At 44.8% G+C, this 15,993-nt stretch overlaps 1 protein-coding gene across 1 annotated transcript in view; it reads left to right on the forward strand.

Moving 5' to 3' along the window:
* GNB3 (G protein subunit beta 3) overlaps window positions 1-15,993 on the forward strand; it is a 204,891-nt gene that overhangs the window by 167,951 nt on the left and 20,947 nt on the right. The window contains exon 9 of the mRNA XM_069650634.1: window positions 1,999-2,215. Within this exon, the coding sequence (XP_069506735.1) occupies window positions 1,999-2,215 (217 nt within the window). The remainder of the gene's footprint in view (window positions 1-1,998; window positions 2,216-15,993) is intronic.

The following is a 15,993-nucleotide window of genomic DNA, read 5'->3' on the forward strand; positions in this document are numbered from 1 at the left end:
ACAGGCCACGATAGAGGTGCCCTGGAGGAGTGGCTTTTGTATGTGCATTCTTATCTACATGGCCCTTCTGTAGGGCAACATATTGTTAGTGTAAGATCAACCCATTGAACAGTCGGAGCTCCCAAGTTTCCCCGGGCTATACATGAGAAGGTAATGCAGTCCTGCTTTTTTCTTGTAATTCTGGGAATTGTAGTTTTGGCTTTCCCAAGAGTTCCAAGAAAACACAGGCAGACCTGGATGACTTACTTACGTGTGGCAGGAGGAAACCTGAGAGGTCTAGACAGTAGGGGATAGAAGAAGTATGTAGATGGTTCTACGACAGTCCCACCCAAGGTCCACTTATTGACATAAGTATTTTGTATTTGTATTTTATTTATTTGTATAGCGCACCAGGCCCGAGGGCAACCGGGCGCATGTCTTATGGCAGGTACATACATGAATGGTAAAGTACAGTTACAATCAGACAATCAATTCGTTATTAGGAGACAGCATTCATAACAAAGGCGGTAGAGTACACGGCGGTCAGATGGTGAGAGACAGCTGTGGGTCAGATGTAGCGGATAGCCAGAGCTTGGCTTTGTGTTTCAATAAGGTGGGGGAAGGCATGGTTCTGATGGCGAGTGGCAGTTGGTTCCAGAGTTTGGCTGCAAGGACTGGGAAGCTGACACCTTCGGCTGTCAGAAGTTTGTATCTGGGGATTGTGAGGCATTGTGCTTGGGCAGATCTGAGAGATTGTGCGGGTATGTGCTGTGCAAAACGAGAGGCTAGGTAAATAGGGGCCTGGTTGTTTACACATTTGTGCATGAGGGTCAAGGATTTGAGTGATATCCTTTGGGCAACTGAGAGCCAGAGTAGACTCTTCCTGGTTTCGGTGATATGTGCAGATCTAGGGATGTCGAGGGCTGCTCTGCTCTAATAGCATTGTTTTGAGTGATCTGGAGTTTGTTGAGGTTTCGTTGGTTGGTGCCTTGATAGAGTGCATTGCAGGAATCGAGTTTTGACATGAGCAGGGTCCTGGTGAGGGTGATGCAATGGATGCAGGAAAGGTGTAGCATCATTGTCGATTCAGTATCTAATATTGGCTCTGTTGTGGTTGCCACATCTGGGAAGGTCCTTTAAACATGTTCGTGTATACACATGTTCTGATTGTTGATGGCACCGTTGTTGAACTCATGTGGGAAAAGGAAGGAAATGCAGCTACTCAAAAGCAAGCAACTGCAGAGCAAACTAGTTTGTGCCCATGAATACACCATCAATAGTATTGAAGGCTCTTTCCACATGGCCATGGCCAAGCGGGGACAGGTTGTCAGCCAGACGAGCCTGTATATTGCTCCGAGAGCAGGTCAAATGAGTTGCAATAGTGGTGATGGAAGAGTGCTTGTGTTTGGGTAGCAGACATGGACTGGCTAGGCTGTCACAGGAGTTGGGAATCACTCTCAGATTATAAGGTACCCCACACAGTTTGTTAGTCACTGGGGCGATTCATCAGTGCTACAGACTAGTGGAGATGATTTGCATATTGAATGAAGAGGATGCTTAGGATGGGTGATCGGACAGATTCATGTGGGACTCTGCCTTTCAGAGTACATTTATCAGAGCTATGCGGGCTGAGGCGAAAGGCTGAGCCCAGACCCAATAAGTAGCTATAGAGCCACGCGTATGGGTTCCTTACGGATGTCAAGGAGAATGTGGATGGTGGAGCCTTTCGTAGGCAACATGGAGGAGGATCTTAAGTAGTTACCCAGAATGTGGTCCTCGAGATGTTTTGGACTGCACCACCCATGATCCTTCACTACAGACCTTGCTGGCTAGGGATACATGGGAGTTGAAGTCCAAAACATATGTAGGGCAACATAATGGGCCACCGTAATGCTTTCCCATGTAGAGAGGTTTATGCAGTTATTCTAGGATCACTGGGCACATTCAGATGTTGCTATTGAATGGGTAGAAGTGAGTTGCAGGTTCGAAATCAATTCTGCTGAATTCTCTCTCTTTTAGTTCTTCCCAAATGGTGAAGCAGTCTGCACAGGCTCCGATGATGCCACCTGCCGCCTCTTTGACCTGCGGGCCGACCAGGAACTGACCGTCTACTCACACGAGAGCATCATCTGTGGCATCACCTCCGTGGCATTCTCACGCAGCGGTCGCCTGTTGCTCGCTGGCTATGATGATTTTAACTGCAACATGTGGGACTCCATGAAGGGCGAGCGCGTGGGTGAGTGACACCATGTTCTGATAGCGGTCCCAGTGGGATGAGGACTTCCAGAGAACACCCTGCATTGCTAGAGAGTGGAAGCCCTAGATACCAAGAGATGTTCTCAAAATCATTAGAAATGGTTCCACACTGGTTATAACCAGTGCCACATGTCCCCCGGTACCATCAGTGTGTTCCCAATATAGCAGACAAGGAACTAAATGGGTTCTTTCAGAGGGAAGGGGGAGAGGCACACACAGTCAGCCATCAAAAAAGTAAACTCTTGCAATGGATGCTTGTCTCCTGCAGAGAATAGAAAACCCATACAATAAGGGTGACATGAGGACATTCCACAAAACGCACTGCAGCCAGAAAGGTTCTGTATATGATATATATAAGATATATGATAGGTTATTTATAACACGCTTAATACCCGGGTTTCTAAGCGCGGACCCGGGGATCGAAGCTGTGTTGCTCCATGTCGTCTTGCTTCCAAGGCGAGCACGTTGACCCTGAGCTATTCTCCTGAGACATGGCCTGGTGTCTACATTTAGCTTCCACTCAAGCATCTAATGTCAGAAGGTGAAAGTGTGGTGAGAAGTCCATGATGCCACCTTTTAAGCCTGCTATTACACCCCCTATCAGAAGATGAAAAGGGCTACCCATTGCGGTATATCAGATTCAGGAGACGGATAGTGTGGAATTTTGGCTAAATGATTTTTTATTACACACACAAACCTAAGCTTTCCCTATACCCAGGGACGTTGATTCACCAAAATGTCAGAGGTAGCGGAAGTGACATCACAGGAAGTGAGGCCACAAGACCTGTGACCTGGATGGCATCAGTTTCTCTTTAACCCTGCTGACATCATCGGAAGTGATTGCCGGTGTAAAAAAAAAAAAGTACATAAATGTAAACATTTTAAAATACCAAGTAGGTACTACAACAGACTAGAATATTATAGATACCGAACTGCATTTTAACCAGAGGGCTGTTTTCATATGCCATGGATGGGGTCAAGATTTGACAGGGATAGACCAAAAATGATTAAACATAGGCTGAGGCACTGCTATAGATATGTCATTTCAGCATTGTATGGCCAGCTACTTCCATATTATGTCCGTTATAGCTGCATGTCAGGTATTGTCTTTAGATGATAGGTAGAGCCCCTAAATTGCCAGTTGCTGCGATATTACAGTATCCAAAAAGCCAATAGATGCAAGTGACCAACAATGCACAGGAGCATTAATGCTTTGATTCTTGATAATGATGTGCTATTTAAATCGCACTTTTGCCAAAGCACTATACATAGCACATATTTAAATACAATTATTCCAAACGAAGTGTGTACTCATTTATCAACGGAAGAATGAAAGGCTGAGTTGGCCTTGCTGGATTCGAACCTGCAGATCACAAATAGATTGCAGCAGCGAGTGTTCAACCCGGTGAGCTATCATACCGCTTTGCTATTAAAAATGCAATGCCACAGTAAGAAAACATGTCAAAACTGGCTGCACAATGTAGGCTAGACCCGTAATAACACTTATCATATTTGCTGTAGCCTTGAAGATGCACAGTAGAAAAATGCCATGCCACAGTAAGACATACCTAGATGGGTTGCACCAAAATGCTAATATAAACACGTAATAACACTTATAATGCTTACTTTATCATAACTGCCCAGGAAAATATACCATGCCACAGTAAGGAAAGGCTAGACTGGCTGCACCCAAACACCAGTCTAGTCAGGTAATTACTCTTATCATCATTGCTTTATCAGAGATGCCTAGTACAAAATGTCGAGCCACAATACGAAATTGCTAGACTGGCTTCACCAAAATGCTTGTTTAGCCACATAATAACACTTATGATGCTTACTTCATTTTACATCAATAAAAGACTATACTGGCTGCACGCAAACGTCAGGCTAGATGGGTAATAACACTTATGCTTAATTTATTATGGATGCTCAGTAAAAAATGTCATGCCACAGTAGGAAATTACTAGACTGGCTGTATCAAAATTCCAGTCTAGCCACTAATACATATTATGCCTACTTTATCTTGGAGGACCTTTATGTATAAGCAAGCCCCACCCTTCTGACACATCCCCTCTCTCTACCACTCCCCTCCTCCAACCCCCAACATCAACTCATTGGCCAAGTATTACCTCAACGCTCCTCTTCCTCATCACAGTATTTGTTGTGATGGTGCACAGAAAGGAGGCTGACAAAGAAGGGTCATGTTTGGGGATGCAAACATGTATTATGAAAGAAGAAACCCCCATCTCTCCCTACTTCTAAGGGCCCTGTCTTAACCTAGGCAACTTTAGTGACCTGTCAAAATGTCCATCCAAAATAATATGCAGGAAGGGAGTTGACTACCGATGTTCTCAGCTTGAGCAGTGGTATGGGTTTGGCCACTGCAACGAGGGAGATGACTCCTGATGCACTCAGAGTGAACTGACGTCTTCCTGGGCCCCACCCGGTCTTCGTGCCATTCCAGTTACCTCTGATGCCTGGGGGACACAGCTCTGGTTCTTCCCACAGTTGCAGGGGCCTTTCCTCTTCCTCTTCCTTCTCACTTCCTGCAGGGCTCTGCGACAGGCTTGTGGTCTCAGCGTTGTTCCTGGACCCGTCTCCAGTGGTTTCACCACCACCACCACCAAGTGGGTCGACACACTGTTGGTTCTCAGGACACCCTGGCAACGTCCTGCCTTTCCTCTCTCACTGCAGGAGAGACATGACTTCTCTTGCTGCAGCGTTCCGACTTTGAACTTCCCAGACTTCGTTTGTGTACTCATTGCTTCAGCAATGAGATCTCCTTTGTCCATTCACGCTTTCCTGTTTATACTGTTGACACCACCCTCGTGTAACATCAACACCATCTGTGAAAGAACCATGTGCTGCTGTAAATCCATGACTGTGACAAGTATAAGACCTACTGCAATGAAGAAGAATGTGAGAGGCATATGGAGTAATCAGATGAAGAATCTGCCAAGTACTGTAATGTGGTGAGCCACCTCATTACAGTCCTTGGCTGATTCTTCATCTAGTTACTCCATATGCCTCTCACATTCTTCTTCATTGCAGTAGGTCTTATACTTGTCACAGTCATGGGTTTACAGTAGCCCAGCCACCTAAACATTATGCACTCATTAACACGCTTTACATGATATATGTACACACACGTACATTACATAATATACATATATATAAATACACACTTTTACATTTACAAAAATAATATCCTTACCTTCCAAATTCTGTTGTTGCTCCTCAGCAGGTATGATTTTGGCTCCCATGCTCCAACACTCACACAAGGAAACAGCTCTAATTCCTGTCATGCGCGGGGGGTGGGGGAGGCATGCACTCTTACTGATTTAAAAAAGAAATGTATTTTTCAAATCCGAGCCCTCCCCAGGGGCCACAGAGGCAGTGCCAGGGGTAACAAGGGGGTTACCAAGGGTCGCAGTGACCCATAGCAACACCCAAATGACGTCCCTGCCTATGCCGAAGAAGCTTGCTCTATGCTATAAAGGAAAACATAAAAGGGTGCTTTTAAGAGGTTGTATACATAACAAGAAAAGTGTTCTATCCAGAAACCTGTCCCTACCACTAAAACAGAAAAAGTGAAACTCAACCAAGGTATCCTTTGTGCCTCTGCCCAAACGAAATAATGGTGGCTGGTTTCTGACTCCCCCCCCCCCCCACCCTGGTGTCTCTTAGCAGAAGGGGCTCCTCGCCCAAATGCTCAGCTTCAGTCTTCGATACCAGTCTAAGGTTTATCTTTCCTCCCAGGGTTTAATGTCAGTCTCTTCCCTCCTTTCCCTCCTTTCCCTCTTAGGGACCCCTGACTCAAATCCCCAGTCTGATGGCCTTCCTTGTGTTCCCCACCAAGGAATTTCCCAGCACTCTTGAGTTGGATATCTCCTGGTCTGTATCCCGTCTCGGGGACTCAATATTCCCACCGCACCATGGGATCTCGCTTCCCTCACCCCACCATGGATTCTTGTCCCTCTCAACCAGTCTTGGTATTTTGCTTATGTCACCCGCTTTTGGGCGTAGTTCCTCTCACCCTTCCTAGGGGTTTCGCTTCTCTTACCCCACCTTGGGGTCTTGCTGCTCTCACCCCGCCTTAAGGCATTGATTCACTCACCCCGCTTTACTTTGAATTCACTCCATCTTCCACAATGTTAGGGGGTAGGATTATCCATCTCTTCCCTTGTCCCAGGTGAGGACGGCGAGTGAAGCGGGTCAGAAACCATACCAGCCACTCGCACAGAAAGTTGCAAATTGTCACACTGCTAAATTGCTATATAACCAACAAAGCTACTGTCCTCTTGAGACAAGGGAGGATAACTTATATCCCTTTATAGGGATTCCCTGTCCTCTAAGGGGAGCAGGGGGGTAGCAGAGAGTCACCCCCAATGGGATGCCACTTGCCCTGTCTCACTAGGGGGTGTTAAGCAAAGCAGGCTCACCTCTTTAGTCCCAGATGGGGTGCCCCCGGGGGAGAGGGCGAGTTCCCTAAATTCGTCACACCATGATTTGCTGAAAGGAGTTGCCAGCAGCTTCGGGTACTGGATAGTACATAGTAAAGAACAAAGAAGGACCCAGTCGCCAAAAGTTGGTTTCCATGGTGATATCCTTCCAGTTGCGGTGTAACGTGAAGCCGATGAAGTGTTGATTTCTGAGACTCATCTCGTCTGACCTAGACATGTAATAGCCAAGACTAAACCTGTACATGGGATGCTTGGACACAACACACAAAGGTGACGTAAGAAGCTGCATGGCAACCTTATCTACGGTGTCCAGTCATACTTTCGAAAGAATACTTTCGACATGCAAAAGTTCCGAATAGAAAGCATCGGAAAGAAAAGTTTCATTTTATGGGTTTTATTTCAGTTTCGTGTAAAAAAAAAAAAGTTTTTAAAAAAAAGAAAACAGAGGGTTAGGAGGAACCCCCCCATTAAAAAAAAACTTTAAAAACTTTGTTTTCTCGATGCTTTTGTGTCTGAACTTTTGTATAGTAGGTGTCGCTGTCACTCGTATCAACACTAAACCCCCCCTATCTCCCTGCCAGTGGGATGGGTACAAACTAAGCAACAACCTCCCATCTCCTACTTCATTCATAAAATAACTGTTCGCTCTGGATCCGAAAGTATACCTCCCAACGTCCATGCTTTTCGTGGGTGCCACATGCCATGGAATCCGTTCACTCACTGTCTAAGCCCCTCATGGCTCTCAGTTGCCAAAAACAGAAGGGTCTGTTTTCACCCCCCATGGTGCGGCAAAATATGAAACAATAGGGCGTCCTGCCACTTATAGTTTTGGACTTACTCTGATTCATGTACGTTTTTATTTATTTGCATTTTTAAAGCGCTCACACAGCCGCAGGCATCGAGGTGTTGTTACAGGAATTGTTTGTGTTTTAGTTGCGTAATTGTTTTTTTTTGTCTTAGTTGCGTATTTATAACGTGCTTAAATACCCAGAGGTTTCTAAGCGTGGACCCGGGGATCGAACCTGTGTTGCTTCTTGTCGTCTTGCTTCCAAGGCGAGCACGTTGCTGCGGAGCTATCCTTGTTAGTTAAAGAATTTTTGGCATGAAGGAAACTGCCCATTTTCACCCTCGACAGAGGTAGCGTTCCATTCACTGATCCAATCATCCTCCAAAAACACCTGCAATGTGTGTGAAACCAAAGAGCATTTTTAATTAGCCGGTGTGTTATTCTTCATTCTTTTTTTCTTATTTTCATATGTACACATAAAGGTGCTTGTCTACTGACAAATGCATATGTGCAAAGTGATACACTTACCTGTATATATCCCACTGCCTATGTGTAACATAAACAAAACAGGGTGCAGTACAAATAAACGTCAATTTAATGCAAAGACGGTGTCTAACAAATTGTCAATATTTCTAGACATATTTGTGATCCTGTTCTTGACAGTGCTAAATTAAACGGACTAAATATATGTCCTCTTTCTCGACCGAACATAGGTCAAATAGCAGGCAAACAAGGCCATGAAATGTGTGGCTAGGATGCTGGTGGGGAGATTATGCTGCCTGCAAATCACAACGAACGAGGCCAGAATAGAGATAAAACCCAAAGGAAATGTGAGTCTCACGTGCGGTTCACATATATACACAGAGGTTTAAGTTCTATGATAATGACATCTGAAGGGCAGAGGAAATACAAGTCTTTCCTCTATGTTTATCGTAAAATCTTTCTTCTATGAAGTTAGTAGCTGAGGGAGCAGATGGAATAAGTCTTTCCTCTAGATTTATGATTTTAAAAAACCTCTTTCTTCGTTCTGCATATTACCTATACATCAAATACGTATCTGGCAAGGCCCATCGGTACAAGTCTCGCTGACTGCTGTCATTGTTCGATCCCTGTAACTTGGCCTTTTGCAATGAGAGCCTAATTTCCCACCGTTTGTTTATGTATTTATTGGTTATTTGTAATGTGCAATATACAGCAAATAATTGTGTTTCAAGGTGCATCAAGACAAGGTGGGGTGGGAAGGGGAAAGAGGTCAAAACAAAAACAAAACATTCTTAAAAGGTCTTGGAACGTGCAAGTGCTATAGCATTAGAGCAGGGGGAAGGGGAGGAAGTAAATGCAGGAAAGGGAAGAAGGGTTGAAAAACAACAAAAAGCCTTCCTACTAGTCCGTGAGGCGATTTGTATCGTTCAAGTGCTGAGGCATGAAGGAAGGGAAGTGTAGGAGGAGAGATGTACAATGCAAAACAAGTTCAAAAGTGCCAGTACAAGCAGGTAAGCTGCAGTGTGAAAAAAAAACAGACCTGCAATTTTGAAAATCAGGTATGAATAACTGCAGACTGGAAAAGCTGTGCCTCATGGGGCGAGGGGCTACATCAGGCAAGCAGAACAAGCAGTTATGACTAGTCATGCATGAATGAATACAGACTGGAAAATCTGTGCCTCGTGGGGCGAGGGGCTACATCAGATGTCCAGAGATTGAATGGGAGCACAGGCAGGTAGAGCACTGAATTGCTGCATAAAAAAATCAAGCAGCACAAATACTTCAGTGAGAAAAGTCAATCAGTGGATGGAGGTAGGTCAGATGCAAAGAACAGCGAGGTATCAAGTCAAACAGTGGATGCAGGTAGGTCAGATGCAAAGCACAGCGAGATATCAAGTCAATCAGTGGTTGCAGGTAGGTCAGATGCAAAATGCAACAAGGTATCAAGTCAATCAGTGGATGCAGGTAGGTCAGATGTATAACACAGCGAGGTATCAAGTCAATCAGTGGATGCAGGTAGCTCAGATGCAAAACACAGCGAGGTATCAAGTCAATCAGTGGATGCAGGTAGGTCAGATGCAAAACGCAGCGAGGTATCAAATCAATCTGTGGTTGCAGGTAGGTCAGATGCAAAACGCAGCAAGGTATCAAGTCAATCAGTAGATGCAGGTAGGTCAGATGCACAACACAGCAAGGTAGCAAGTCAATCAGTGGTTGCAGGTAGGTCAGATGCAAAGCACAGTGAGGTAGCAAGTCAATCAGTGGTTGCATGTAGGTCAGATGCAAAGCACAGCGAGGTATCAAGTCAATCAGTGGATGTAGGTAGGTCAGATACAAAACACATCGAGGTATCAAGTCAATCAGAGGATGCAGGTAGGTCAGATGCAAAACACAGCGAGGTATCAAATCAATCTGTGGTTGCAGGTAGGTCAGATGCAAAACGCAGCAAGGTATCAAGTCAATCAGTAGATGCAGGTAGGTCAGATGCAAAACACAGCGAGGTAGCAAGTCAATCAGTGGTTGCAGGTAGGTCAGATGCAAAGCACAGCGAGGTAGCAAGTCAATCAGTGGTTGCAGGTAGGTCAGATGCAAAGCACAGCGAGGTATCAAGTCAATCAGTGGATGTAGGTAGGTCAGATACAAAACACAGCGAGGTATCAAGTCAATCAGTGGATGCAGGTAGGTCAGATGCAAAACTCAGCGAGGTATCAAGTCAATCAGTGGATGTAGGTAGGTCAGATACAAAACACAGCGAGGTATCAAGTCAATCAGTGGATGCAGGTAGGTCAGATGCAAAACTCAGCGAGGTATCAAGTCAATCAGTGGATGCAGGTAGGTCAGATGCAAAACTCAGCGAGGTATCAAGTCAATCAGTGGATGCAGGTAGGTCAGATGCAAAACTCAGCGAGGTATCAAGTCAATCAGTGGATGCAGGTAGGTCAGATGCAAAACTCAGCGAGGTATCAAGTCAATCAGTGGATGCAGGTAGGTCAGATGCAAAACACATCGAGGTATCAAGTCAATCAGTGGATGCAGGTAGGTCAGGTGCAAAACACAGCGATGTATCAAGTCAATCAGTGGTTGCAGGTTAGGTTTATAGTAAAAGAATCGAAAACAAAAAGATCGAAAGTCAAAATATTGAAAAAAAATATCAAAAAAAGAGTCGAATTTCTTTTTTATTATGTTTTTTAATCGAAATGGGGGGTTCCCCCCAACCCCACTTTTTTTTTTTTTACATGCGAGAGCCCAAATAAATAAATCAATAAATAAATAAATAAATAAATGATTCGACTTTTTTTTTTCGGCGTTATGTTTTCGATTTTTTTGTCTTTCGATATTTTGACTGCACACCTGCAGGTTACACACGGAAGGTGCAGAATGGCTAGCAGGCTGAACAAAGACAAGTCTAAGAACGGTGGTTGCAGAGAAGGTTAAGGACAGGCACAGGGGAGAAAAGAATATACAGCATACAGTTCACCACGTTCAGTAGAGAACGGTATTAGAGTACATGCAAGACGTAGAAAGCAGAAAACTCATCATGGAGAGTGGCGGCGGGGGGGGGGGGGGAATGAAGATGCGAGGGGGAGCCAGAGGATTGTAAGGAAAAGGTGGAGGTATCAGACTGATGTGAAAATGTGACAACTCTGATAGCCTTAGATAGAAACATTGGTTTAATGAAGAGTAGCGTATCCTTTGAAAGAACAGGGCCGGGTGGGGGCAATGCAAACATACCCCGTAGAAAGGGCTCCATTGAAAGCAGCAGCGCTCTCTACCAAGGAGAGCAGGGACTCACTTAAGAGGCCACATGCTCACAGAGGGCGCTGAACCGAACCCAATCATACACATCCCACAACATTATCTACTGGGATTTGGGGTCCACTTCGCCAATACCCAAACCCCTGCAACAGAGCACTTGAGGTTTCCATTCTTTAAAGTTACCCAGGGAGAAAGAAGAAAAAGACATCATTGCATCCATGGTGACTTCCATGCCCCTGGGTTCTCTCCCATTGCCACAGACTGGGCCTTCGGCCACTCTGTTATAAGCTGTTAAAGTGGAAACCTGGCAATGCCAGTGACCAGGCTACCTTCCCCATGCAGCTACAAAGCCACTGCACATCCCTCATTGAATCAGACTGTTTCAAACTTGTGGATGATGAAAGGGGTGAGGTTGGCTTCTGTTAAAAAAAATAATAATAATTACAATTAAAATGGGAACATCAGTGGCAGGATACCCCAGTATCCCGCCAGATGGGACAGATTCTACTGTAGGAATGTATGTATTTATTTATTTATTTTAGTTATTTGCATGTATAAAGCACTCAATAGGCCCTGGGGCATTGTGGCGCTGTCATAGAATACTCACTTTGAACAGGCATTTCATTTAAACAAGGGTGACAGTATATAGAACATAATGGTACTGAGAGAGGCAACATACATGTGTTGTGCTGTTACTTAGGTTACAGATGAACACTGTGTCTTTACAGTTGTCAGGGCCTGGCAGAACAGTGTGGTTTTCAACGTCTTGTGGAATGCGAGGTAGGATCTTTCGTTTCGAAGTGTTGTGAGCAATGCATTCCAATTTTTGGGTGTGAGATGTTGAAAGCTAGACCCTCCAGCTTTGGTTCTTTTAAAGACTGGGATTGGCACCTAGATCCAGTTGGACAGATGGGATCTGGTGGGTCTGTTCGATGAATTGAGGGTGATTCTCTCTGAAAGGTAGGGTGGGACTTCTAAGGAGAGGTACCTATGTGTAATGGCAAGTGTTCTGAAGAGTATTCGTTCTTTTACAGGTAGCCAGTGTGCATCTTTCCTGGCCTTAGAGATGTGTTCCCTTTTGGGGATACTCAGTGCTGCCCTGAGGGCACTGTTCTGTATGACTTGGAGTTTGTTAAGGTTCTTTGCCGAGAAGCCCAAGAATAGGGCATTGCAGTAGTCCAGTTTGGTACCTACTGCGGCTCTGGCGATAGACAGTTTTTGGTAGAGAGGAAAGGTTTAACCGCATTTATCATCTTGGTGGTGAGCGCAGCAGAGGAGGCTATGGCATTAACCTGGTGTGACATAGACAGTGAGGCGTCATGGTAAACTCCTAGGGTTTTTACAGCTTCAGAGACGGTGATCGTGGGGCTGTCTATAGAGAAGGTCTTGTATCATGGTGGGATTTCTTGAGTGTTTCCCTGGTGCCTACTATGAGGATCTCAGTTTTATCCCTATTTAGGCATAGGCCGTTTGCTGCCATCCAGGTCTGGAACAGCTGAGTAGATATTGGTTAGTGCAGCAGCGTCTTGTTCGTATATGCCTGTTAGGGGGAGTAGTACCGGAGTGTCATCAGCGTAATTAGTGCATGCTATATTACGACAGTCCAAGCCATTAAAAAGCGGGAGGGTGAAAATGAGTCTTCCATTTAAGTAGGAGGCAACCCATGCGATTGCTTCTGGTGAGAAGTGGGCCTCGTTTTTTAGATGCTTCCCTAGGATATCATGGTTGACCAAGTCAAAGGCAGCAGACAGGTCTAAGAGGAGTAGAGGTTCTGGTTTGCCTTTGTCCATGGTGTCACTAAGTTGCATTTTGAGGTTGAGTAATGCGGATTCCGTCCTGTGACCGGGCGGAAGCCTGACTGTCTTTTGCCTAGGATGTGCTTTTTTTCTAGATGTTGCTGGATTTGCGTGTAAGCAACTTTGTCCAGTATCTTGAGCAGGAAAGGGACGGTGGTAATGGGCCTGTAGGTGTTGGCATTTTCTGGTCCCAGAGTATTTTTCTTTTTTAGAAGTGGGCACACCCCAGCTTCTTTTAGGCTATCTGGGACAGTGTTGGAGTTGAAGGTGGTGTTGATGAAAGACTTAAGAAACGGGGCAAGAGTTTCTACAGTCTTTGACTAGCTTGGCTGGGCAGGCATCTCCTTTATAGTTGGAGGGCCTTATTTTGTTCACAATCTCAATCACTTCGAGTTCAGTGATTTCCCTGAATTTGAGGGGTATTATGGGGTCTTTGGTGTCCTTTTGCTATGCTGGAGGGTTATTATAATATGCTGCGTGAGATTCTTGTGGTGCTCTTGAATTTTCTTTTGGAGTTCAATTTTGTTTAGTAGGGCAGTTTGTATTGTATTACACCAGTTTTTACCTTTGACGATGACCTGTGCTTTGGTGGCTGGATTAGACAGTTCTATATAAATAGCAAGAGTTCTTTGGATTCAGAGCTGGCATTTGTAATTCTGTCGTTATACAAGGCAGAATTGGCTGAGACTGAAAGGTGTATGTAAGAAGCGGGCACACACCGCACATACATGTGTTCCTGAGAGATTTCAGATGGGCAACATTCTGAGAAGATGCATCCAAAGAATAACACCTGCAAGCGTACTGTGCCATAGCAGCCGTACAGATATCCCTGCATGACGTCAGAAATTTCACATTATAATGCACCGTGACGGCTTCTTGGGGAGCTTGCATTCATGGGTACAAGAGACTATCCGGATCTATGAATGCTTCCAGAGTTTATTTTGCCAAATTACACTTTCACTTATTTTTTTTTAACCATGTGTGCCACTTCTTTCACCGCAGAAAATGTGGGGGGAGAACCATGCACCCACCCGACTTCTATATACCTTACACCAACTTATCATCTCCATGTTTGTGGTAAAGAAAAGTGGTAAAGCATACAGCAAAAAAGAAATTCTGCAAAAGTGGATTATACAGACTATGCAGCTACAATAGTAACTTTTGCTGTAGGTTTTGAGACCTCCAAGCCACCACATCTGAAGAGGCGAGTAGAGTCTGCATGGGAAGGAGAGGTTTCCAAGCAGAACTTCAAAGCCCGTCTGATAGCCATATTGCACAGAACGTGTTCAAGCAGAAGCGAGGACTATTCCTATTGATATAGAAGTTCGTAAGTAATTGTTGAATGAATTTAGAGCACATCCCGAGCACCAAACGGTCACAGTAGCAGATGAGTAACGGGTCAGAGGCACAGATAATCACTGGGAACAGTAAGAGACTCGGTTTTGTGCCAGAGGGAGATGAAAGTTTCCTCATGGGATACCGGTCAGTACCATTACATTACTTTGCGGGTGGCAGAGGGAGTGAATGGGGATAGAAAAAAAGCCCTACCCCGGCGGAGCCAGCCGCAGCCCTCGCTCCGCTAGCGACTAGAAAGAGACGTGTTGGGGAGAAGAGCACATTGGCACTGGACATCCTCCTGCAATGTGAACAGACACAATACCTGCACAGGGTCCTCCATTACAGCCCCTCAGAAGTGATGATACAGGCTCAAAGGGCATTCAACTGCCAATATTGGGAATCTCCAAACACCAGTGTGTAGCGGAGACCTGTGCAGAATAAATGAAAACATAGACCTAATATCTGGAAGCAAAACTCTAAAACCGGAACTGTTGACCACTTCACCACGAGCCAACGCACTAGAGTTTAAGTGTCATTTTCCAGAAGTCTTTTTTCTGAACACGTGATGGAAGGATATTGGGCTGGGCCTCAGGAAGAGAGGCCTGAAAAGAAATATCGGTTTTGTGCCCTAGAGTGAACTTTGAACAGTTATCACACCCACAGCAACGATTATAATTGGTTATTTTAATACCGACGAGGTTTCTAAGCAGGACCCGGTATTCGAACCGGATCATCTGCATCATCTTGCATCCAAGAGGAGCACGTTGCCACTGAGCTATACTACCCGTGCCAACGATGCCACTGCAAAAGACAAGCCAGGGTATATTGGCATCTTCCACTGTCATCCACCCATAGTCTAAGGCTCTCCCCCTAGCGGCGGTCACACAGCATGTTCTATGATGGTCACGTCTACCCTGGTGGATGTTCATCACTGAGCACCATATTAAGTTGACCGCTTGAGCCGAGGACCCACCCCCATTCAGGCCTGAGACAAACTTTGGTTATCAGAGACTCTGTATCTATTGACCACTGCTAAAGTATCCCAGGGGGGGTTCATCTGCCATGGATATTCATTTGTTGGAGGTTGGACATCAATATAATTCTTTGGAAGCTCTTAGGTGACCAGATTATAATTATAATTGTGCTTTCATAACGCGCTTAATACCAGCATGTGGTTTTTAAGCGCAGGATCATGATTCAAATCTGTGTTGCGCTGCGTTGTCTTGCTTCCAAGACAAACGTGTTGCACCTGAGCTATTCTTCCTCATGAAAGGGGAGGAAGGATGGCACGTGTCTGAACCGGGAAACAGGAACGAACTGCTCTTGGGACAGATCACTCCAGGTTTGCAACATTTAAATTTCACCAATGTAATTTGGTAACCTTCTTAATTTTTCACTTGCTGAATTTGCAAAAATTATGATTTTTTTCTCCAATTATGTCACTAGCAAACATATATGAAAGAAATTCTGCACATAACAAATGTGCAGGAGTGTTGTATTCAGCCAAATATCATAAAACGAAGTAAAAACTACTAGAAGTTTCCTGAAAATAAATCCTACAAAATCTAATTTACAGGTTTTTTTATCAGCAAAGGAAATAGGGAAACTCTAGTTTTGAATCAATTATTACAATTAT

Source organism: Ambystoma mexicanum, chromosome 3p (genome assembly GCF_040938575.1).
Source record: "Ambystoma mexicanum isolate Mex_15411 chromosome 3p, UKY_AmexF1_1, whole genome shotgun sequence".
Classification (NCBI taxonomy): Eukaryota; Metazoa; Chordata; class Amphibia; order Caudata; family Ambystomatidae; genus Ambystoma; species Ambystoma mexicanum.